The following is a 23,711-nucleotide window of genomic DNA, read 5'->3' on the forward strand; positions in this document are numbered from 1 at the left end:
CGTGAGTATAGTATCTTTCGAGTGCTTTTACAAGCCGCAAAATGGGTGTTTTTTTCGTCTTCTTCTTCATTTTTCGGTGAGGTGCCGGGAATGTACCTACTACAAGCAGCCACTTCATTTATCGCCAATGGAATTTTAATTGAGTTAACATGTCGTGTAAATGACAGCAGCGGCGTCTGGGCGTGCAGTTGTGATTCAGATGTTAACGCCATGCTTGGCATACTTCGCGCTGTGAGGGCAGAACCATATGCATTGAACTGGTTCACGGTTCATTGTCCCAGGCAATTGGCTAAGCCAATTGAATTTTAATTGACTGTAGGGATCAACATTCTGGCTGATTAGGATTGTTGTGAAATAGAATGATTCATTTGATTATACTGAATTTGTTCTGTTGAACTAGTTCAGTTCATTGTCTCATTCGGTTTTATTTGGGTTTGTCTAATCGAATTAGTTACTTGGTTCCGATCGGGTTAGAGTGAAAGGTTGCATTTTTTTTGTGGATTGCCTAGTAACATCTTCGAACTAGTTCATTTCGTGCTCTTATACCGCTTTGGGTCTCGTTATTAAAACGTTGCATAGGTTTAGTAAAGTAGTTCACTCCTACAGGTTCACTTAACTTATTTGTTCTCATATAATTTTGGAGTTAACTGGCTCTTTTCCGCAACGAGTTCTGATGAACAAGTTCACTTAAAACTTAATAAAATATTGCATTGAAAATTCCGCAAATCATCATTAGCAAGCAATTCATAATGGTCGGTTCAAATAAACTGGTTCAACAACATTAAACAAAGACCATTAAGTGATTAATTTATTAAATAATTCATTTGCCAAATCCCTTGTTTTCAACAAGTTCGACTCGTGCATCTTCGTCAGGCCTAGTTCAAAATAGAACAGTCAACATATTTTTTTGCATATCACGTGTGAAAAAACGATTCATTTCGGAACGCATGGAATGATATATTAGCATATGCAACATTCCCGGGGCTCATTCGCTCATACGTCTTCGTCAGGGCTTTGGGCTCTGTCGCAACCAAAAGCCCCAATAGATCTTTAAACAATGCCCAAAGCTCGACTCAAACTGACCCAAGTCGCAATACGGAGCTGATAAAGAGAGGACAGTTTGAACTCCATAAACTAGCCACTGGGCCACTCGACATAGTTAAGCTGACAACTTGGACTTGCTTTTAGGGGAATAGTTAAGGCTAACGAATGGGTTTTTAATGCCACACAACCCGAAATAGAACCGATTTCACAGTATGCTAAAATAGAAATGGTCAAACTTGGATGGTATTTCTGCTGCTCTCTTTTCTAGTTGGCGCTTGGCGGTATCTATGGGTATTAATATCTGGATTTCCCCATCAGCCCGCTAGATACTTTCTGCTGACAAGCCTCTGACAGGAAATTAACAGTTTCAATTACATTTAACTAAACGAGATAATTGAAACGCCACCCCGGTAAAAAGCCAACGACTGGCGTGTGGCACAGCTTAAAGCACTGTGGGGATTTTTTTTTATTCTTTTTTTTTATTTAACTTCTCTTTTTTTTGTTATAACTTTTTTGTGTGCGAGTGTTGCTTTTATCGCACTACACAAACATTGTTAGGTTGGTTAATCCACAATAAAACAAATTATTTGACAAGCGCGTTAATTGATTTGGTTCTCGTGAATTTCGTTTGTGCCAACAACAAGTGCAAAAGAAACAGCAAATTTGGGAGGTATTTCCCGTGTGACGAAATCAATGGAATTTAACCGGATTTCTGGAAGAAGAAATCTGTCTATTGAAGATTGTTAGGAGCATGTGTATGGTTAACTAAAGTGAAATTATTGTAGCTATATAAATAGATATTATTTCAGGTATTTGACTCTGATTTATAATATTAAATGGCCAGAAGTATTTAGTTGCATAAATACTCTTATATGAGCAGAAGAACTCTCAGTAATTCCATCATGGGATTGGCCAAGAAATAAAAAAAATCTAAAATGTCCGTACTATCGATTTTGAAATATATGTAAAAGTATACAATATACAAAGTGTTGCCTTTATTTATGATAATTAAAACCATAGAGAAGTTATTTTCGGTTTATTAAAGAAATCTATAGAGTATGAGGCATAGATACATACATTAATACAGCCCATATTTTGGTTATAAAATTGTCATCGATTTAAATAATTATTTATGTATATAAAATATATTAAAATATAATATAATGTAAATTATCGATTATTTGATCGATAACCTTAAAGATAGGATGTGTAGAGGATATTTTTTATTTATTTATATTTTTATAATTATTTCAATAAACGAAGTTTTTGATATTTCTATCGATAACAGAATAGATAAATATGCTTACCCAAAATATCTAAGAAATTAATCATTTATCGATGTATATTTAAATAATTTATAATTTTGACGCATATGATCGTTATCGATTTAAATGTTTATTTATATTTAAAAAAGCTAAGCTATCGATAGTTCTATCAATAACCTTAAAGATGGCATTCTGAATTGAATTTGTCTATACAAAATATTAATTATTAATTTATATATATTTTCAATAATGATATGCTTATTTAAAACCTCTAAAAAAATACCGATATTATCGGGCTTTACACTATATTTTTCTTTCGTTATAAGGGGCAGGGATGTCGATGACTCCGATACATTATCATCGGTTTTTTCTTTTCAATTTTTAAAAAATCCCACAATTTTGTTTATTGAGTTATTCATGTAACCCAGACAAAGCTTTTAAGGCCCCCGCCAAGGGTATTAAAAGCAGGTGGTTGGCATGCAAATTCCTAAAATATTTTCGAAGTGAGTGACGCGCTTAGTTCGATAATTTAAGTCACGGCTTTTTTGATGATAACTGATAAATGATATAGTAAATACTAAATAAAATGATGTAGTAAATACATAATTGGCAGTCACGCGTTTCTGCGGGATTCACATTAAAATACTGCGATCAAAAGTTTGTTTACGATGCAAACAAAAATATATATTTATAAGTTAGGGTCAGATATTTCGAGGATTGCAGTCATATAGAGTACCTAGAATCAGGAGCCTTGAAATCAAATAGTTTATTATACTAAAAACAATGTCAGCTATCAGCGTTCTATTATTTTTTATACTTTCATAATGCTAATGCAAACATAAGAAAATATGTACTTCGTAATAGAATTTGTGAGCCTTTAGGGTCTTTAAGCGGATGTTACCACACATCAGGTCGATCCAGCGGGCCACGAGCCGCCAGCTAGAAGATAACACAAAATGCGTTTTGCAATGTGTGTACGAGTGTGTGTGTGTGTGAGTACGTGTGTGTGTCTGGGGGGCATTTTATATGGGTATAAGACCGACCGTAGACCTATTTTCTGTTTGTTTAAGACCAGTTAACGTCGCCGTCGCCGTCGGCATTCGCGTTGCATGTTACAGGAAATAAACAATAAGTAATTATGCATTCGCATTGTTGCCAGCTCAAATAATCGCCCACCGGCAAGGTGATGTTTATAACGGTTCCTCGCTCCCCAAAACATGCCAAGTCTGGATACGCACACATATATCTTGTGGCTTGGCTGCAACAGAAAACATCATCATAAACAGCCGGTTCTGACTTGTCAACAAACTGTTCACAAAAAGCAAAATAAGAAGACATGAAAGAACTACACGTCGAAGATTGAATACCCTCGCGAATATATAACACGATATTGAAGATATTTGGGAGGCAAAAAGAAGCTTGCAAATTTTGAGTCTGGCCAAGATATCTTGGAGAACTAGAGAATTCTTCATAGAAAACACAATTTGTTGACTGATTCTGTCTATAATATAGTAGTACAATGTTGATAGGATTTTATAGATTTTATTTATAGATAAAAAATGTAGGAAATGACGATAAACGTAGAAACAGGCAGAAGAAGAGTTGATACTGATCAAAAATAATATATACTTTAACGGATCGGAAATGTCCTATTTCATGACAAAGTATAAAAACCCTATATTAGGGAATAAGCAGAAATGTATGCCGCTTGGCGCTTGCCAGACGCACACGCAGCAGGTTCAGCTGGAACAGCCTGACGGGGCGTAGGAGCTGCCTTGGCCGTCTCCTACACTGAGCGGAAGTTTGACTTTTGACAAATGCACCGCCAGAAAAACCCAAAAAAAAGGGAGAGTGCTCTGCAAGCAGCCAAAGCTTCTTCCTGTTGTGCTTTTGGCGGCTGCCCGCGGCTCAACTGAAGTGGGTCAACTGCAACTGACATAAGCCGGTTGCGTATTGTGGATCTGGTGGATGTGTGCCTTAATGGTGCATGCAACACAAGTGAAAGTGCAGGAGTTTCTGGTGCATAGCAATATTATATCATTGTTCGGGTTATACCAAGAACTGTGGACTGTGTAGTTGTGTCTGTGTGTGTGTGTGCTTAACTATTATTATTTTCTTTTTTAAATAAAAATAAACATAAGACTTTTCTTCATTAAGTAATATTTAAAAAATAATTTATTAATATTACATATATTGCATTCATTAATAATAATATTATTTATTAAACAATAATAAAATAATTAATAAAAATTTATTAAAATAAAATATAAATGATTAAAAAAATATAAACATAATATATTAAAAAAATATGTAATTATTCAATAAGTGAGATATGAAAAACCAAGAATGATTTTAAAAATGTTTCCAAAGAAAACTTAAATATAAAAAACTTAAATAATAATATTATAATTAGTAATATATATTTAAATGAATAAATAAAATATGTAGGCTTAAATAACTTATAACTATTTCAAGAACATAAACAAGTTAAAGTGTCGAATTTTGCACAACCTTTCGAAAAAGTTTCTGATATATTTATTAAAAAGTAGCTCCAATATATTGGCAGTGTATAAACTTTAAAAAGCACATGGCTAAGCGCATTTTACAAAGCATTTCGATAACTAGAACCAAAAGACCACCCAGCCCCAGCCCGAGGTCCCCTCTGTCAGTTTTATTATCATTTGATTTTAATGGCATGCCGAACAAAATAAAACGCGCTTATCTAAGTGCGCAAAAGAGAGACTACGAAGTGGCCAAAGTGTGCTGTGGCCATGGCGCCCTCTCTCGCTATCTCTCTCTATCACTCTCTGTCTCTGAAATGTTACCCTGAATTTCGCGCTGTGTAAGAGGAAACAGTCCGGCGGCGGTTGGACCTGTCGTTGTCATTCAATGCCACCCACTTTATCAACATCAGCGACGACAATGCGGCGTCTAAAGAAATGCGTGCCACATAGAGATAGCTGGAGAAGGAGTGAGCCACAATCGTAGCCACATATTATTACTATTATAACAATAATAACAATAACAATAATAATAATTAATATAATATAATAATTGTGTCTTTCTGTTTGCTTTCCCAAGCGCCAGCTTTTCAAACAGACTTCAACTGCGCCGAGAGTGATGGCAGCCGGTGCAAGGGCTCGACTTTTGCCCATTTTAGATATACATTTGGGTGCCAGCATTTCTTTTTACTCTTTTTTTTGTTTAATATTTTTATTCTTTATTAATCAATAAGAGCAGCGAGCGTTGCCTTACGATAAGATTACAAGGCAGCACACAACGCAGTTCCATGCTCTGGCTAGGCAAGGGCCCCCCCTCGGCCAATGAAGATCTGCGATCAGTTGGCCTAAACCCAATCGTTTGGCACATTCTCGATAAGCGACCCACACACAAGAGAAATACCAATGTGACAGGGCCAACCGCATTGCCAATAATTGGTAAATCTAATGTTTGCCTAAAATTTATTATTGTATAAATTATAATTACCATTTGCGCTTTGCATTTGGCATTAAATGTACGCGTCTTGCTATCGCCTACAAATACACTGTAATCGCTCTACACTGACTTTAACTTAAAATTCCGTGTATATATATATATATATATATATATACAATACGGATTTCAGACCCATTATTTGGGGTCTACTGCCCAGCGCCCATCAATTTGCACCGTTCATAAATATTTACATAAACCAGAGCGTTAGGCCAAAAAAACATTTGTTAGGCCAATTTGTTATATTTAACAAGTAGCTCTCTACACTACAGGAGTTTACTTGACTTAAAGTTACCCTTTCATGTTGGCCATTTGTGGACGACTCGTTCATAAGCTTGCAATTTGTGTTTATTGACATGCAATCGATTTTGTACAAGTTTGGTGAGACATGCAATGTATAATTAGTTAGTTTTTGTTCGTGATGTTTAAGAGAATCTACAAAACAAATTTTAAATTTTAAAAGTTTTTGGTCTCTTGCTGTTATAGTTCATGATATCCTTGGAATCAGCTTTTTATTGATTACCGATACGCACAAGAACCTATATAAATAACTTTCTTATATGTAGTAAATATAAGAAGGCCCATTGCAAATTTTTGGTCTCTTGTCTTAATAGTTCCTGCGATCGTTAAGGTCTTAAAATGGTTAATTTCTTTTCTAAAGACTTGTGGACAGTGAGAAAAGATTTGTAATCGCATTTCTTTGCCTAATATATATTATGAGTTCTCTAAACGGTTGTTTTTTTCTTCTATCGACTCATATGTTCAAAGTTCATTGAGCTTTTTTCTTTGGTTCTTTTCTTTTGAGCAGGAAAGAAAGATTTGTTATCATCTTATTGTGTGCAATATATATGAGAACCCTTGCACCAAATTTTATATCTCTAGTCTCAGAGAACGTCAAGTTCTCTTGTATTTCCGCTTCGTGCAAGATTTGTTAAACTCTTTTTATGTGCAAGCCGTACGAAACGGCAAGCCAACTTTGACCAATTTGGACTACTACAGGGTATCTAAAATATACTTAAATATATACATATATAAAAAAATTAAAAAAAAAAAAAAAAAAAAAAAACAAACACCATCGTAATTGTTTGGGGCTTTGAATGTCTTTCTGGGAACACATGCGCAATTTGTTTTAATTAACGCCTTGTGGACTAAACCCGTTAATGGCGGCACACACACTTGCATTTACCCATTTACCCATTTACCATTACCATAAGCCATTGCCATTAACAGGGCCAGACGAGAACCCTTAACTTGGCCGTGTTATCTTAATGATCCGCGGCAGACAACATTCCAGACATGCCATTTGCATGCGAAATACCTCAAAAACCCCAACGACCTTTGCATTTTAATGAAATTCCTGACCCAAATAGTAACAAAAGGCATTTTATTAAAATTATCTTTTTCTATATCTATATGATTCAAGATTGCATTTTGTTTTCGTATATTAATAGACATCAGCTCGATAAGACAGCACGCAAATAGCAAATAGCTCTTGTCTACACGAGCGTAAAAAAAGTAAAGAATTTATTTTATTTATACAACTCGGATGATTGGTAAATTATAAGCTTCTCGATATGATAGCATTGCTTTTATTTTATATTTAAGCCATAAATGGAACAATAACCAACACAGATTTGATATTAATATGTGTGCAAAAAGTGTGCAGAATGAGTAGGAAAATTTGGAAATGTGAAAACTATGATATGGGATATGGATCTGGTAAAGAAATTTATTTTTAAATAAATTAATTTCAAATGCCAAAGTTATGAATGAACTACATAATAAAGGGAATTGAGAAGCGTGTGCAGATATTTTGTGCGCTTAAAATTCGCAACTGCTTTAAGCAGATGCTGTTATGAAAGGCTTGTCTTAGATAAGAAGAAGATGGAGAAGCGCATGCAGAAATTTAGTGCGTTTAAAATTCTCAATTGGTTCAAGCACAGACTACTATGAAAGGCTTGTCTTAGATGCCAGTTTATTTTGATGCTAAAAGTTAATATGCTGCCTTAGATATTACTAACTAATTGATAGCTTAACTTCATTTTGAAAGGAAATCGAACGATGGGCTAGCAAGGCCAACAACAAGAACAACAATAAGCTGATATCCCACATAATGGCAGCAATTAAAGTGTCTGCAGCGCTGCTTGCATTATCAGCGGCGACTACTGACAAGAAATCAAGCACAGACAAGCGACCCCACCAGGTGCCGCAATGCCCTTTTCTTGTGTCCAATCAATTCGACGTTGGCGTTGGCGGCTTCCCTGACAGCAAAAAAAAAAAAAGGAAGAAGAGAAAAAACTGCATTATTTGCGCAGACATTAGCAGAGTCAACAGCGGCACATGCGAAATAGCACACAGCGTGCGTGGTATGCGGGGTGTTGGATTGGGAGAGAGGGGGGTGGGGTTATGCTGTTTAGCAGTGGCTAGTAATATTGAAACGGAAACCATCTTCTGATAGCCGGAAAAGTATTTCAAACAGCAAAAGCCTTTTAAGGCGAAAAACTGATTCTACAATCGAATGTGCCGACGCATAAATCAAGCACTTGGACTTGGACACTTAAGTTTTCCAATGTTTTTTTTTTATTTTGTTTTTCTTCGCGTCGATTTCAATTTCAAATTCCAACGAACACCCAGAACAGGCCCGGTAATTGTGACAGCGCTGCGGATCATATCATATCTCATATCACAAATCGATAAGAGAGAGAGAGACAGGCGACGGGTGAGAGAGAGACAACGGTCCAATTGTAACTGTATCTATGAAAAGTTATTGTTGTTGTTTTGTTTGGGGACAGCTGATAATTCATGATGGCGCCTGTAAATCTCTCACAAAGGATAAATGTCTGATTTCCCACCCAATGTTTTTTTTTTACCAGGTGTAATTATTGAGCACAACAAATGGTTCGATGTGCCACATTTATCAATGCCCGTCATGAGGATCGTAAAAAGCACGTTTTATATATATACATTTTATTTTGGTATTATCGTTGTGCACGTTTTGGAAACGCGACACATACGTTGAATAACAAAAACTTTCCGCTTATAATCAAAACAATGTTAAATTGGCGCTACAATGGGCTTATAAACGGGCCGTCATAAACAACAGCACTAAAAACAACAACAAGAAGAATAACAGCCGTAAAAAACAGCGGCTAATACTTTGGGAACTTCGCATTGATTTTGCGGAAATATGTTGCTAGGGTATCGCAAACTTTAATAAATAGCTATATCGTCTGTTCGGAAATAAATAAGAGTTAAGACAAGCCGGCGTGAGCCCAAAGTTCTACGTTATGTCTACCATGAACTGAACCAGATCGGAATTAAAAAATTCTATTGGGATATAATGAAGATCTAAAACAAACCGGCAAAATAGTTTTAAATCATTTTTGAGCCCAACCATTTTTTTCAAACTTGATTTGATAAAATTTAACATATTTCAAATATAAAATAATTAAGTCCGAACCAAGGTTTGAACCAAAACCTTTGGTTAATGGTGTAGAAAACTAGGCTCTCGAGCTGAGCCCTAAACCGAGTCTTTGTTTCGAACCGTAAGAATCCATGAAATCACCTGAAACCTTGAAAACTACAGCTTAATTGTGTGGCAACAGTGTGAAGCGTGCGTCGAACTCTTAAAAATTCTTATCTGAACAAATGCAATAAGAGTGAAATACACGACGACACACTAACATTTAGCTCTCTCGGAATTTATAGTGGCAATACAGAAAGAAGTACTACAAATGGTTAATATCCACAGCAATCGTTTGTTCCTGTTGTTGTTGTTTCTATCATTTGGCTTGTTGCCAAAGGCAACGTGGCCAGACACCAAAGCGGTTCACCATCTATTGACAATTCAATTAACGTTTTGAAATAATTTCTTGATAAGCAGCGCCAGTGTGGGGCACCTTTTTCGGTTATGCCAAAGCCACAAGTACAACCACCTAATAACAAACTGTAAAAGTTAATAAAGAGTCACAAAAAATTAAAAGAGCAGTGCAAATACCGCACTCTGGATGCTCTGGCTGAACATGAAAATTGTTTTTAAAGTGTGGCAAGTCTCATAACAAATCGACAAATGATCAAAGACAACTGTGGTACTTATAATTGAGTTAATCACGATTTACTGATATTTTGATATAGAATCTAGTTAAAAGCTTCCGATTTTTGATTAAGAGAAATCTTTTTGAAAGCAACGCATTTTCAATAATTTAATATTATTGAAATTTTTATATTTTGGAATTTTGTATTGTATATTCGATTATTCCCTCTATACATAGTTTTCAATGGCACCAAAAGACCTTCCTGCTAGGCAGCGCTAAGCTCGGAGTTCGCTTTGGTTAGGTGGCCATTAATTAATGTGGGTTAAATTAATTAAACGTAATTAGTATACCAAGTGCAAGGCTATAAAAGCAGTTGGGTCAATCAAGTTGAGTGTCAGTACAAATTGTGGATGACTAACGTGATGATAAAATCAATTGTTGTCGTCTTAATAGCAGCTTGTCTAAACACAAGGGCCAAGCAGCTCGATGCAATAACGAAGACAACAACTAGTTGTGATAGCCCAAAATACACTGCAACTGTTCTACTGTACACTCGCATGGAATGGCGCAGGAAATCTCTGGAAAAAGTGTGGGTGCCAAATGCTATGCAATCGGTAGATCTGATCTGCGGTGCACAGATTGCAATTTTGGGTTATACCCTGGCGCTGGTGGCCTTCGTTCTGGAGTGGCTTGTAAGGCGTGCTCAATTTGCATAATTTCAGTTGCTTTCTCACCATGCACTTTGGCTATGTAAATCACTTTTTTATCATACCATTACAATCATCTGCTATAAAAACTTCAGTTTCGTCGTGAGAAAGTGCAGTACCTTGCAGAATGTGCGAAAAGTTGGCAGTCTGCATAGCTGGAGGTACTACAGTTAAAGGTATTTATTGAGCGTGTGCAATAAAAATCGGAACAATAAATGTTTTAGAGTAAGATATTTCATTTGATTCTTGTGCTAATGTTAACAAAGTGTGGGTAAAAAGAGCTAAATAAAATATATAATGGATTTGTCTTAACATATAGCTGTCTTTTGACATATAGCTGCCTGTTGATGGACTAAAGAGCTGCCACATTTGTCTCAAAAGTTTTGTTCTTAATGTTAACTGCGTTTTAGCAGAATAGGCAAAGCTACTGTTAATAACAGCTTGCCAGTTATTGGGAACTGTTAAAATGAACAGATAACTGCAACTAAAGCTGTTATATTCATGTATATTTAGTTTGCCTATAGCACTCAACTGTTCAGCTGACGCTCTGTTAAATACTAAAGCTCTTAATAACAGACCTAAAGTGACTCTGTTTATGGTAATGTGAGCTCGATAATGTTATGAACAGCGCGCCACATATGTTAATCAAAATTTTGTAGAGAACAACTTGCCTTGAACAGTAACTTTATCTACTTGATTCTCACCTAATTTCTTGTTCAACTTTCTCAACCAACCTTGATTTTATTTACTCATTTTGTTTATGTCAAATGACGAATTTCTTAATTCTAGTAATTGAATACAGATAATGTTAGTTATTTATTTAACGCATAACATAAACATAACATGAAATACTAGTTGTAAGTCTCGAATGACAATTGGTGATGAAATTAAGCTGTAAACCGATGGAATAACAATGTGCGCGTGTAATTGTGAAATTAAAGAAGTATCATAATTAATTTATTATTCAGTTAGATAAGAACTCTAGAATAGATATAAAGGTGGGTTTCTGCCAAATAGATTGTCTCTAAGTGCCATGAGTCATGTATGTAATATGCAGATGCGCACTCAAGATAGGAATTTTACCAATTTCAAGCACTCTAAAAATTTCCTAGAATTTCCATATTGTTTTGGCCTATATTATCAAATAGTTCTTGACAGTAAATGACTCAGGTTGAATTCTTGACTATTTCGTTAACAAATGCGCAGCCTGTTGCTATCGAAATTCTCTGCTAAGCTCTATTAAAAGTGCCACTAATTTGGCCCTTGGTTGACCATTTATTTGATTATTACGCTTTTTGTCAATTGTTTGCCCAGAGCACACATAATATTAACCCATTTGGCAGTCGCAATAATTATAGCCCCTTTTGCATTAGCTTTATTAAAAATGAAGCAACCTCTCGATTATATTTCAGCCAGTTATTTTCCGTGTTTCATTTCAATATCGGAAAGCCACTCGACATAGGGTCGTGATATATTCGTTTCAGTGAATTACGAGCTGGCTAACCAAATTCTGCGTAACCAATAAATTTGTTATTTATGAATTAATTTATCTGTGCGTCGTTGAGCAAAACTGATTTTATATTTTATAGCTGTGCGCGAACTCTAAAATGTGCATTTAGTAAGTCATAAAAAAAACCTTAAATAGCATATAAATTTCAAATAGCCAACGGGCCAGGCGCCATAAACTAAAATTGATCGTGTAAAACTTGTTTATAACTATATTATAAATCGAATAATATATATTTCTCCAACTAACACTTATGTGGTTAATGTATTTATGAAGCCTTACACGAGTTAATTGGCTTGTTCTGAGAAATACATTTAATATGACGCGTTAGGAAAAAATTACTAATATTTCCTATTGACAATTATTTAGCTTTACTTTATAGTATATAAAATATTATATACCAATCTTTATAAATTAGAGGAGGTTTTATGTTTGTGTAATAAAATTATCAGAGAGAAATCAATAACCTTTAAAAAAATGAATATAAAAATAAAATACGAAATATTTTGCTGAATAGAGCTCATCAAGCCAGATATTCAACCCATATAATATAATATAAATATATATAAATAAATATAATATATATAATAGTAAAATAGATAAATAAATATTAAAAACTATATATATTATATTTATATTTTAAATGTACTATATATAAATAATACAATAATATAAAAATACATAGTTGAAATATTATTATTTATTATTATTTTATATTTATTTATTGATATATTTATATTTATTTATATTTTATTGTATATATATATTTCTATTTTCTTATTTGCTTATATTTATATCGAGGTAAAATAGATAAAGAATCTTTTAGCTCTACTTAACTTAACTAGACTTTCAGCTGACTTCTTAAATAATGAACCTTAACTTCATTTTGATTCTCTTCTTAAAACGTAGTTTAAATATTTGCCAATTCATGAAGCGTAAACACGAATTGCTTTTTCGCATAATTAAGTTTGCAAATTTTTCTATTATTGGCCGTCAGTCGATTTATAGCCGCATTCTATGGCTTCTCCCGCCACCCGACAACCGCCTCCCACCACCCGACGAAATGGTGAAAGGCATTTTCATAATTGACCAATTTGAACTGAAGAGGTTCAAGTATTAGCGGCACAAACATTTCTCACACATTTCAGATGCGGCAGCAATGTGCCCAAAGGCGCAGTAAATACTTGAAATACACTCAAAACACTCGAAAGTGTTGAATAATTCAGGCAACTTGAGGAACAACAACTCAGTTCCCGGACACAGAGCCGCAGCCTTTGGCCTGTGAATGTCAAAACGAGAAGTAAAAATAATTTGCCAAAAGTTCATTCTGAACAAATAAATACAAGCTAAGAGGTCGGCCAGGCTTCTCGCTTGGCTTACTCGAAAAAAACACCAAATTCATAAAACGGAACTTGTAAAGACGTCGCCAAGTTGTTTCATGCCAGCGGAATTCCAGACATTTCAGTTATTTATTTCGGCATATTAACAACGGAGACAAGCCAGACACAAGCCCAGCCACAAGCCCAGCCACCTCTATACTTCAGTGTGTGTATACACACGCCTGGGGGGCACACTTAAAATTGATTGTAAAATAAATTAAAATCGGAGAAAAACGAAAAAAAAAACACGGCAAATAAATGCGAATGTGAAATGAACATGTAAAGAGCTTTGCCACAAACAGTATAATTTAATTAGCGAACAGTTGTTGGCATTTAATAATTATTTACTTGAAATTTCCGCTGTACTCGCACATATTTCTGTATTTCATACCCTGTGCCCTTTTAAATTGCTTGAAACAGAAAGCTTTTAACTGGCAGCACACACAAATATTGTAGTTCTGGCTAAGAAGGACCTCTAAACGCATCTTACCTATATGAACTCAGAGACTGCATGTGCGGGGAACCGGAAACTTTGGTACAAAGCTTCCTCATGACAAAAGCCAAATACGTTTTATTGATAACTCCCACGAATTAAACATAAACGAATAAGAAAATTACTTTTAAGCACACAAACTAACACATTTGTTAGTTATTGTTATTCCAGATTGGGGCTTATAAGGTCCTTTGAGCCGATCTAACCTATAACTAAATAAACTCAGAGACCGCATGTGCTGGGCACCTGAAAATTGGTATGCAGCCTCCTCTGGACGAAAACCAAATAAAATTGATGAAATTTTATGTCTGCCTCCCACGAATAACACAGAAATTAATAAAAAATATCATAAATGAATTACTTGAATTACAAACACACATACTTGTTTGCACTGCCCAACCTTAGAGCATAGGTACAGGGTATTTACTAGCCAATCTTACTGCTGGTTTTTTATTATCTTTGACTATTTTGGCAAATATTTACTGTTGGCCATTGCAAGTGTCAATTTATATCGATATATAGACAATTTTGTATTTTCATTTTTATTCCCATTGATTTGTTTTTTAGGGCAATGCCAAACGGATCTGATAAAATACTTGGCATAACTTCGATGGGTTATCATCAGCAATTGGTTGGGTTGGGTTGGCTGGGCTTGCTTCCAGTTAAATTGTTTACATTGACATAACTTGTGATATAACTTGTCATTTTTAAACACATTGGAATTTTAAGTTGATGGCTATCATATGTTACGTTCTTCAAATATTATGCGATAGTATCAATAAACAGCAACAAAAAAATAGTTTATAAATTACGCAAACAAATACAATGTAACAGATCGTACGTGCATTTAATTTAGATATTATTACGCCTGCGACTAAAAACATCTGTTCTTTTAGAATGTTTTTTTGTTGTTTTTAAACAATATTTTAATTGTTTATTTGGGGGAATTTTTTTTTGATCGTAAAGTTTAGTTATTAAAATACTCACCATCAGGAGGTAAATAATCTTGGCATAGACCGTAAACTGTGGTAACCTGCAAATAAATGACAATTTTAATATGCATTACCATATAATTATATGCATTAATTATATTTTAAGCACAAGTTTTTCAAAAAGCGTTCAATGTACTTCCCCCCCCAGAGATTGAACCCAGACGAATTGCTTGTTAAGTACATTTGGCAATTGCTTTTTGCTGCCAGCTTATCTAATGCAAAAACGGAAAAAAATATGCCTAGCCCCAGCCCATAATAATTTTTAATTTATACTCCCATTTCAATTCGCGTTATTTGGTTTTTCCAGGTAAACTTTTGGTGGTACTTCCCCCATGCACCGTTGCTGCACTGCTGCCCGGGTAAGTCTGGCTCATAATTTAAGTGCTCAGCTCTAACACCCACTGCTAATAACAATTATGACAAGATATTAGACCACAAAACACGTAAGCATTCCGTTTTTTTTTCATTCACGCCCCATTTTAGCTGTAAGTCAGTTGTTTTGACAGACTGTTTGACATTTATTAAGTGGGCCACAAGGATTGCAATTTGGCCAGATAAATTCTTAACAATAAATTCACTGAAATTTATTATGCAATTAGTTAAAAGTATGCCCCGGCAAAGCATAAATTTCACACTGACCGACAAAAGAAAAAGGCAGCGCACACAAGGAGCCAAAACTAATTGCCCTGCGCCAGCTGCTGCTCCTGTCAGCGGAAATAAAAGCCAAGTGAAAGACGGCTAAAGAATTTGTAAAAGCTGTATGTTGGCCCAAAAATCCACAAGAAACATTTTCAAGTGGCTTGCGGAATGACCTTGGCATTCTTATGTAACCGAATAACAAAAAGTGTAAAAAAATGTGTTGTTACCAGTATTAAACTTAGGCTAAATCAAATATGTCTGCTTAAACAATATTAATTTAGCCAACTAAATGCAATTTAACCTTTTTTATTGTTGATTATTCAAGCTTAACATTTAGTTCTAACTAAGAACTTGCGCTTGGCATTGGACAGCATATTTATTTAGTTAAGTTAATTATTCGGTTATTGTTTTATTATGAGTTTTCGTAATTCGTATATTAATAACGTTATTAATAACTGTACGTACGTTAAGGATTACGCAACACTGTTTTCCTGACAGTCTGGCAACTCCATATTTATTTAGCTCAATGAATATTTATTAATTGCTTTATTATTGAACATTCAAACTTATTAGATACTTCTAAAATTATTTACAAAAGATTGTTCTACTGGCAGACTGGCAACTCTATATTTATTTAGTTAAATTACTGAGATATTATTTGTTTTATTGTTGAACATTCAAATTAATTTCACAACACTGTTTAATTGACAGTCTGAAAACCCCATTCTGTATTGCGAATGTGTTTTGAAGTGAAAATCTTTGAAAATATTGAAGCTTCTGTATAAAAAATTCAATTTAATTATATTGTCAAGTTCATAAAATGGAGAAATTTAATAATATATTAAATATTAAAATGCTGGCATCAGAGATTTTATTTGAAAAATATTCAAAAGTAAACCCTCATACCTCATTATTTCAGTTAATTTAATTTCACTTAAGAATTCAATTTGTTCAGACCTTGGCAAGCTCAAGAACCTTGAGAAAACGAGCAAAAAATTCCAAGCATATCTCACGCAAGTGCTGCAAACTTGGCCCGTGAAAACTTGTTAGCCCCACCCACATTGAAGCCCCTGACACACTTGGCCAACAGGCCAAAAGTTCAGTTAAATTGAGCTGCAGGGTTTGTAGACAAACTTTAATACAATTGCAATTGCAAAACGATAGACGAAACAGGGAGACGTTTCTTGGCCTTGAGGTTTGCATTGGCATTGTTTTTACCATAATAGTTCATATCTTTGACACGATAATTGCCGGGTCGCAGATACGCCGGAATGCTGTTGTTCTCCAGGTGAAAATTGCGCAGATCATAGTAGCCCTGGAATAGGGATATTAACTAATGGCTCGTAATGCTGCTCGTTGTGTCAACCTACAGCCTTCATGGGACAGATGCTCGTTAGATTTCCGTATTTGCGTAGGTTGCGAAACCAGATGTTGGTCAGACCGAACTGCAGCAGATCTTTCATGGCCTTGCAGCTGTCTACGTCATAGCTGAAGAGCGTATAATAGTTGGCCGAGTTCTCGATTTGGTACTGCACCGTTATAGACGTACGCATGGCCAGGGGCAGGTTGCGTTTTATATACACATCCACATTAAGATTGCCCTCGGGCGAGAGCCAGCACGACATATTCGTAAAGAAGTCGGTATTGTGCTCAAAGCTTACGTTTGTGAATTTACCACGTGGTGCTAAGCCTTGAAAGAAAGAGGATTTTATAGGGTATTCTCTTTTTTAAAGGACTCTTACTCTGCGCTGTCTGCACCTGAAATGCAGCGAACAGCAGCACGTTAACGAGCATCAGATACATGACTTTGCTACTCAAGTGTCGGAAGTTTACTAAAAATAGAATTTACTAATAGACCCATTGGATGGGCACGACTGAGCTAGTAATGAGCTCTCTGTTGAATATCAGCTTATAAAGAATGTGGATCAGTCATTAGCTGATTTTCGGAATATCAGATGAAAATAGGAGTCTACTCTTATAAACAGCATCGCAATTTTACATGTCAATAATCGGCGTGATATCAGGTATAATCTTTGGGCTTTTATGCTAAAACAGAAACATATATGGCCTGGGAAATTAGTTGCTTGAATTAACTCAGTAAGAGCGCTAGCTAGAAAGGGAGAGAAAGAATATGTGTGTTCTAAAGTTTGTATAAAAGTGGTTCAAATCGAAAACTCAGGAATTTTTTAGAATATTCTGCTGACATTCAGTATGAGCATACAGAAACACACATAGCTCTATATAAAACCATTTTCGTATCGTTAGGTTTCTGTTCTATATCTCAGGATCTTTTTAGCTATGCCGCTAAAATTTGGTATATATATTCAAGAAAATCTTTTAAACATATATACATACGCAAACTAGTTTAAAATTCTAAACCCGCTTCAAAAACAGCTAAAAACAGACTGCAAATACTGCCAAAAAGAAGAAACTTCAAACAATTTAGTTTCATGTTTATAACGAACTAGCCGCGCGCTGTTGACAACTGGATTGAACCAATCAAGTGTTCAACTGTAAATCTAGCAATCAATCAAATGCTTTCAATCAGCCAATCAGCAGCTTCAAATTGATTGACAACATGTTGACAGTTACATGCGAATTGAGCTGCAGCTAGTTTGAGTTTTGGCTTTGCCAAGGGGTAATTTGCGACCAGGTGTGAGTGTGTGTGTGTGTGTGGCTGTGGGGCTGCGTGTGTTTGTGTGTGTGAGTGGACCCCCCATACTGATTTAAAGCGGCTGCCACATAAACATTCAAGTTCAATTTCTTTGGCTCTTTGGCAGAGTCAACTGCAACTGACAAGCTAACCGTAAAGCAAACTGAAAGTTGTTGCATCTAACAGATACAAATGACGTTGATGTTGCTGCTGCTGCTGTTTTTGTTGTTGTTGCTGTTGCTGTTGCTGCTGTCATTGTCGTTGTTTGCCAAAGCGGCGTTTAATTGGAAACACAGTTGGGTGTTGGTTTTGACCGGTCTCTGGCCCCGGCTGCTGTCTTCATCAGCATCAAGCGCGCCACAGCAATTGTGAAGCGCGGACAGCTGATGGATGCGGACATTTCGATTCATTCTCGACTCCAGGCCAGGCGGCAAAACCCGTTTCACAAAAAAAAAAATACTAATCAAATGTAATATTACGCATACGCCACGACTTACCGTCGCGAAAGAAATGCTCGACAGTCGTTTTTTTTTTGGCTCTTGATTGCCGCACACTGAATTCAGAGTTTTTGCAGTTTAATTGCAAATTATTCAAATGCTCCACAGACGGCGAGTTGGGGCTTTGCAGCTGCCGCGTGTCTGCCGCCTGCTGCTGTCATAACCAGTCGCCCCACTGGCCCCACCCCCAATTGCCACTGCGCTCACCCCGCCCCCCACTCCCTCTTTGTTGCTCTCTGCAATTATGTCTGAAAATTTACAACAAAAGCAAAATGAGAGAAAAAATATGTGAAATGTGTAAAAAAATTTCCAACGTATTTTTCTCGTTTGTTGTCAAATGAAATTAGGCGTGAAATGTAGTTTGAACTTTGGCTAAAATATTTTAACGGCCACACAAATTTTATTTTTTTTTTATTTACTTTTTTTTCTCCACATTTTATATGCAAGTGTTTTGTTTAGGCGCCACGTGCAATTTTTTCTTAACGCTCGACAAAAAATGCACATTCATTAGGTTTGTTTTGTTTTTTTTCTGGTTGATTTGCTCTCTTTTTGTTGTTGTTGTTGTTATTGTTTCTCTCTGTTTTTTGTTAATTACTGCATTTTCAGATCATAAACGATATATCGGTTTGAGCAGCGTGTTTGTTGTCAGGCGGCGATATCAATATTGATATTCTTAAGTTGATAAAACGTCAATGCACTTGGCATTATCTCAATTGGCGGCAGGCGAACACGCCATTCTGAATACCCTGTACGCTGAAAGAGTGACTGAAAGGGTGTGTGAGGCTTGTGCAAAGGGTATTTGACAGACAGACAGGAGGAAGCTCTGAACTTCTTTTACCACATACTTAAGTCTAAAAGAAATTGTTATATTGAATTTATTGTTAATGCCGATTGTTCACGCACTTTGTAACTTGAGATAAAAAACAATATTGAAATTTAGTAATATACGGAAGATGTAAGAGAAAGAAATTTTGCTATGTTAATTGTGAAGATGACGATTTAATTATCTGCGTGTTACGTATACGCATCGTGTACCATAATTAATTATTATTCAAAAAATTGTTTAAAAATCGGCTAGTGTACAAGTAGTGCCGGACTAGGGGATACTCTGAGCATTTGTGGTGGCGGTAGCTATAAAGTTAAAGATATTTGATCTGTATATACTATTCTGGAAGCTACATTTGTTAAATTTGACTCTTTCTCTTGAAATCTAAGACATTTGCTCAGAAGACAGGATTGCGATATCTATTTTTATCGATTGCTTAGAAAAGGGCAAGTTATCGATTATTGGAAACAGATTCGTACTGCGCTACGTACCTACGTTCAAAATAAGGTCTCACACAAACGGACGGACCGACAGACTGATAGACAGATGGACGTACAGATAGACGGACATGGCATCTGCCTGTTTCAAACAATTGCACAAAAACATTATACCCTTTTACCCATTTTCAATGGGTGCAGGGCATAATTATACCAGCTTCTTTTGTGTTTTGGGTGAATACAGGGTAACTACAAGTCGATCTATTCGTGTTGCTTATGCAATTAATAATTTCCAGTAGAGGATAGTAGGCTACTGTTTACAGGGAATATGCTAGCTGGATTGTAGATAGGCAGAATAGTTAGGTAGGCATAGATTTAGCTATGTTTACCAGTTTATAGGGTATCTGTAAGTCGAGAAACTGCTGAGACCTGTGAATTCTTGACTAGTTAATATGAACAATGCATTCGTGTTAAACAAACTGGGCACACCAGAAGCCACAATGCGGGCCCAACACGTTAACATGGCCAATCTGCAGCAGTTGCAGCAGTTGGTGCTGCAGTTACTGCTGCTGTTGCTGCTGCAGTTGCTGCTGCTGCTGCGTCTTAAGTTGCATTTATATGCAAATAACTTAAATTGTTTTCAATTTGCCTTGGCCGCCATATTCCTTGAGCCAAGTTGCAGCTAATTTTATGGCTAATTGTCTGCTTGGCTGTTGCTGCTGCTGCTGCTGCTGCTGCTGCTGTTGGTCGCTGTGATTGCTGATGAAGTTGTGATATTTGCGATAAAAAATGTATGTGATAAAAATTATAAAGCGTCGATAGTTATGGTCAGGAATTTCTTAATTGCCCATAGCAAACAGGCAACTAGGCAGGCCGGCATACCGTCGGGCAGGCGGGCAGGCGAGCGGACAGTCAAAGCCAATCAGTTGGCAAACAGGACAACAGCCACGCGGCAAAATGTCAAAGACACTAAAAGCTTTAAATTCAATTTTTAAGTTGTGTTCGCCTTTTGGAAATTGTCCGTCTCGATGTTAACCTAGTTTTTTTTTGTAGTGGTCGCCCCCCTCTCTCTCTCTCTCTCTCTCTCTCTCCCTTATTCTCTATCTCCCTCTCCACTTGCGACCTCATTCACGCAATTCAATCAATTCAGAGCATGACGAAAGCCCAGATTGTCCTTTGGTTTTGTCCAGTTGAGTTATTTACTTAGATAAATATCCATTTTCAATTTCCTTGGCAGACAAAGTAGCTGGCTTGGAAATTAATCAAGCTTGTGGCGATGCGGAAATTCATTTGTGCTGCTTTCTGCTTCAATTTGCAATTTATGCGACGACTGTCGCATTGCGACAGAAAAATATATAATTTCAGAATTATTCAAGTGTGTAACCAAAAAAAAAAAAAAACAAAATCAAAAGCAGAAAAAAAAGAAGGAAAATCAAATGAAAAATCAATGCACAAGTTGTATATACAAGCAGATATACATTTTAGTAAATACAAAATAAAGGAAAAGCTATATAAAAAACAAATATTAAAAGGAAGATTAAATAATAGAGGGAGAGAGATTAAATAATACAAGGAAGATAGTAAGGCTTAAATATGCAGAATATACAATCAGATATACATCGTTGTTATTGTAATAAGCGAAAATTATAATAAAAACAAATATTAAATCGAATTCTAAGATTACAAAGAGGAAGATAAAATATTCTTATAATACAAAAAATAAGGATTCGATATCTAACTCAGAGCTTGTTTAATATAATAATTTAATATTCATACAATTAAATATAAAAATCCCTTTACTTCATTTAAACAAATGCTCTATGATAATTTGCTAGTTAAGCTGCAAAGTTGATTGTCTAATAAAAACGAATATTATTATTTAAATATAAATAAAATGATGAAATTGAAATATATTAGATTTTGCTTAGTTCTAGGGAAACGTGTTAAACATGTCATGCCAGAATAATTTCAATTCAAAACATTTGTGTGTAAATCTGTGGCAAGTTGTGTTCATAACTGGACTGAATCCCAAATTATATTGTACAATAGCCTTCGAATTTTCCAATTCAACGAGCTTGACAAAACAGTTAGTTGCATCACTTTGCATACGAGTTCATTAGCCTGAACTAAGATTGATTGCTTTCAGGTGCTTTTCAATTATCTCGGGGTATTGCCCAATTTAGGTTTATTTTCTGTTAAGCCCGCTCCTTAATTACAACCATGTAAAATGCACACTGAACTTAGAGTTGGGAGCCGGTTGATTAATTGCGTTACTTCTCAGGTGTCAGACACTTGTCACCAGAAGCCACTTGACAGCTGAAGTCCCAATAATCGTATTATTTTTAGGCATCCAATACCTATAAATTGCGTTTTATCCAATATACTAACACGAGGCGCGCACGTTTCCCCCACAGCCCACAGCTCCGACTGACATTATAATAAATATCTGCTCGATGGCCCTGCGCCGATGGGTCCGAGGGCAAAGCGCACCCTGCGTTCAGTTTCAAGAGGGCATTACGAATCGCAAGTGCGCAGTACGAATTGTTCGATATATCATATCAATTTGCATTGGGTATGGAAGCGAAATGTTTATGAGAATGAAAATCATGTAATGCAAATGTGATTGCCATTTTTATGAGCCAACAACGGCTCGGTAAATGTAATTGTAATTGTAATTGTAATTACATTGTGTGGCATTTGTTGTAATTGTTGTAATTGAGTTGCGGCTATCTGATTATAACATTACTTTAGTTTAGTAGATTGCTCAACACGGCTGACATAATGACAAGTTTGGCGGGCGTCTTTGAATATCAATAGTGTAGAAGTCATACAGCAAATCAAGAAGACAGATTATGCGGCTCTTAAGAAAATGTTAATGCCAAACCGGTTCACAACTTCATTTGTATGCAATTCAGAAAGCGCTGAGTTGAGACATTGGCTTCCAACTTGTTGGTCTTTCAAATGCTTATGGGTTTAAAAGTTATAATTGGTTTTAATTATAATGAAAGGTGGGATTATCATATTTTAATGTTTATTTATCACGAAATTATTATCTTTGATATAAGTTGTGTATTAACAAATTAATTTTTGTTTTCAACTTAATTAAATAAATAAATATGAATTGAATGCCTTTACGTGGGAATTGAATCATCAACCAACCGCTTTAATTTTCTGTGGATGTACTGATAAATGCTAGTTTCAGTCCGAATTTTAGGAGCCCAATTTAAAGAAAAGTTTATATGCAGTTTTTCTTATGAGACAGCTCAGACTTTATTAAACCCATTCCGATCTCAATCTCTTATGCTTGAGTCACATTAAACAATATTCAGAGCATTCCAGGTCTAAAATGTTAAGCTTTTTCCCTTTTGCTATATTTCGGCAAATTTGGTTATAACATGACAGGTGGGGTATTTATGAAGGCCACGCTTAGTCAAATATGTAAATCGTCTCTACTGCACCAGTGTAAGATGTTGATGTCCTTCAAATTACGCTGCATATATCAAAAACTCAATATCTGTACTGAGTTGAGCCCAAGATTTTTTGAATACCAAATATAGTATGTATCGTATTATATCATCGAATAAGAGTCATGGAATAGTTCTAATCAACATCTTAATCTTTTATTCAACTCCTTATGAATAGACTCATGATGCAACAAAATAATTGCTCTAGTTAAAGTTTCAAGACTCTCTCTTTTTAACACAAAGTAGATCATATTGTTTTCCAGTTATGATTACAAAAATCTA

At 35.6% G+C, this 23,711-nt stretch overlaps 2 protein-coding genes across 2 annotated transcripts in view; both read right to left on the minus strand.

The window, feature by feature from the left end:
* The window catches only part of ths (thisbe), an 88,655-nt gene that overhangs the window by 56,287 nt on the left and 8,657 nt on the right, over window positions 1–23,711 (minus strand). Inside the window, exon 2 of the mRNA XM_064680631.1 lies at window positions 14,909–14,954. Within this exon, the coding sequence (XP_064536701.1) occupies window positions 14,909–14,954 (46 nt within the window). The remainder of the gene's footprint in view (window positions 1–14,908; window positions 14,955–23,711) is intronic.
* LOC135427124 (uncharacterized) lies at window positions 16,492–18,855 on the minus strand. Its single transcript, XM_064680547.1, has 4 exons — window positions 18,703–18,855; window positions 17,295–17,384; window positions 16,923–17,242; window positions 16,492–16,867 (listed from the first exon to the last, which is right to left on the minus strand). The coding sequence occupies exons 2-4, from the start codon at window positions 17,353–17,355 to the stop codon at window positions 16,688–16,690; spliced, it is 561 nt and encodes a 186-aa protein (XP_064536617.1). The 5' UTR covers window positions 17,356–17,384; window positions 18,703–18,855; the 3' UTR covers window positions 16,492–16,687.

Source organism: Drosophila montana, unplaced genomic scaffold (genome assembly GCF_035044405.1).
Source record: "Drosophila montana isolate Dmon_TW-CO22-7 unplaced genomic scaffold, ASM3504440v1 contig_2127_1, whole genome shotgun sequence".
Taxonomy (NCBI): Eukaryota; Metazoa; Arthropoda; class Insecta; order Diptera; family Drosophilidae; genus Drosophila; species Drosophila montana.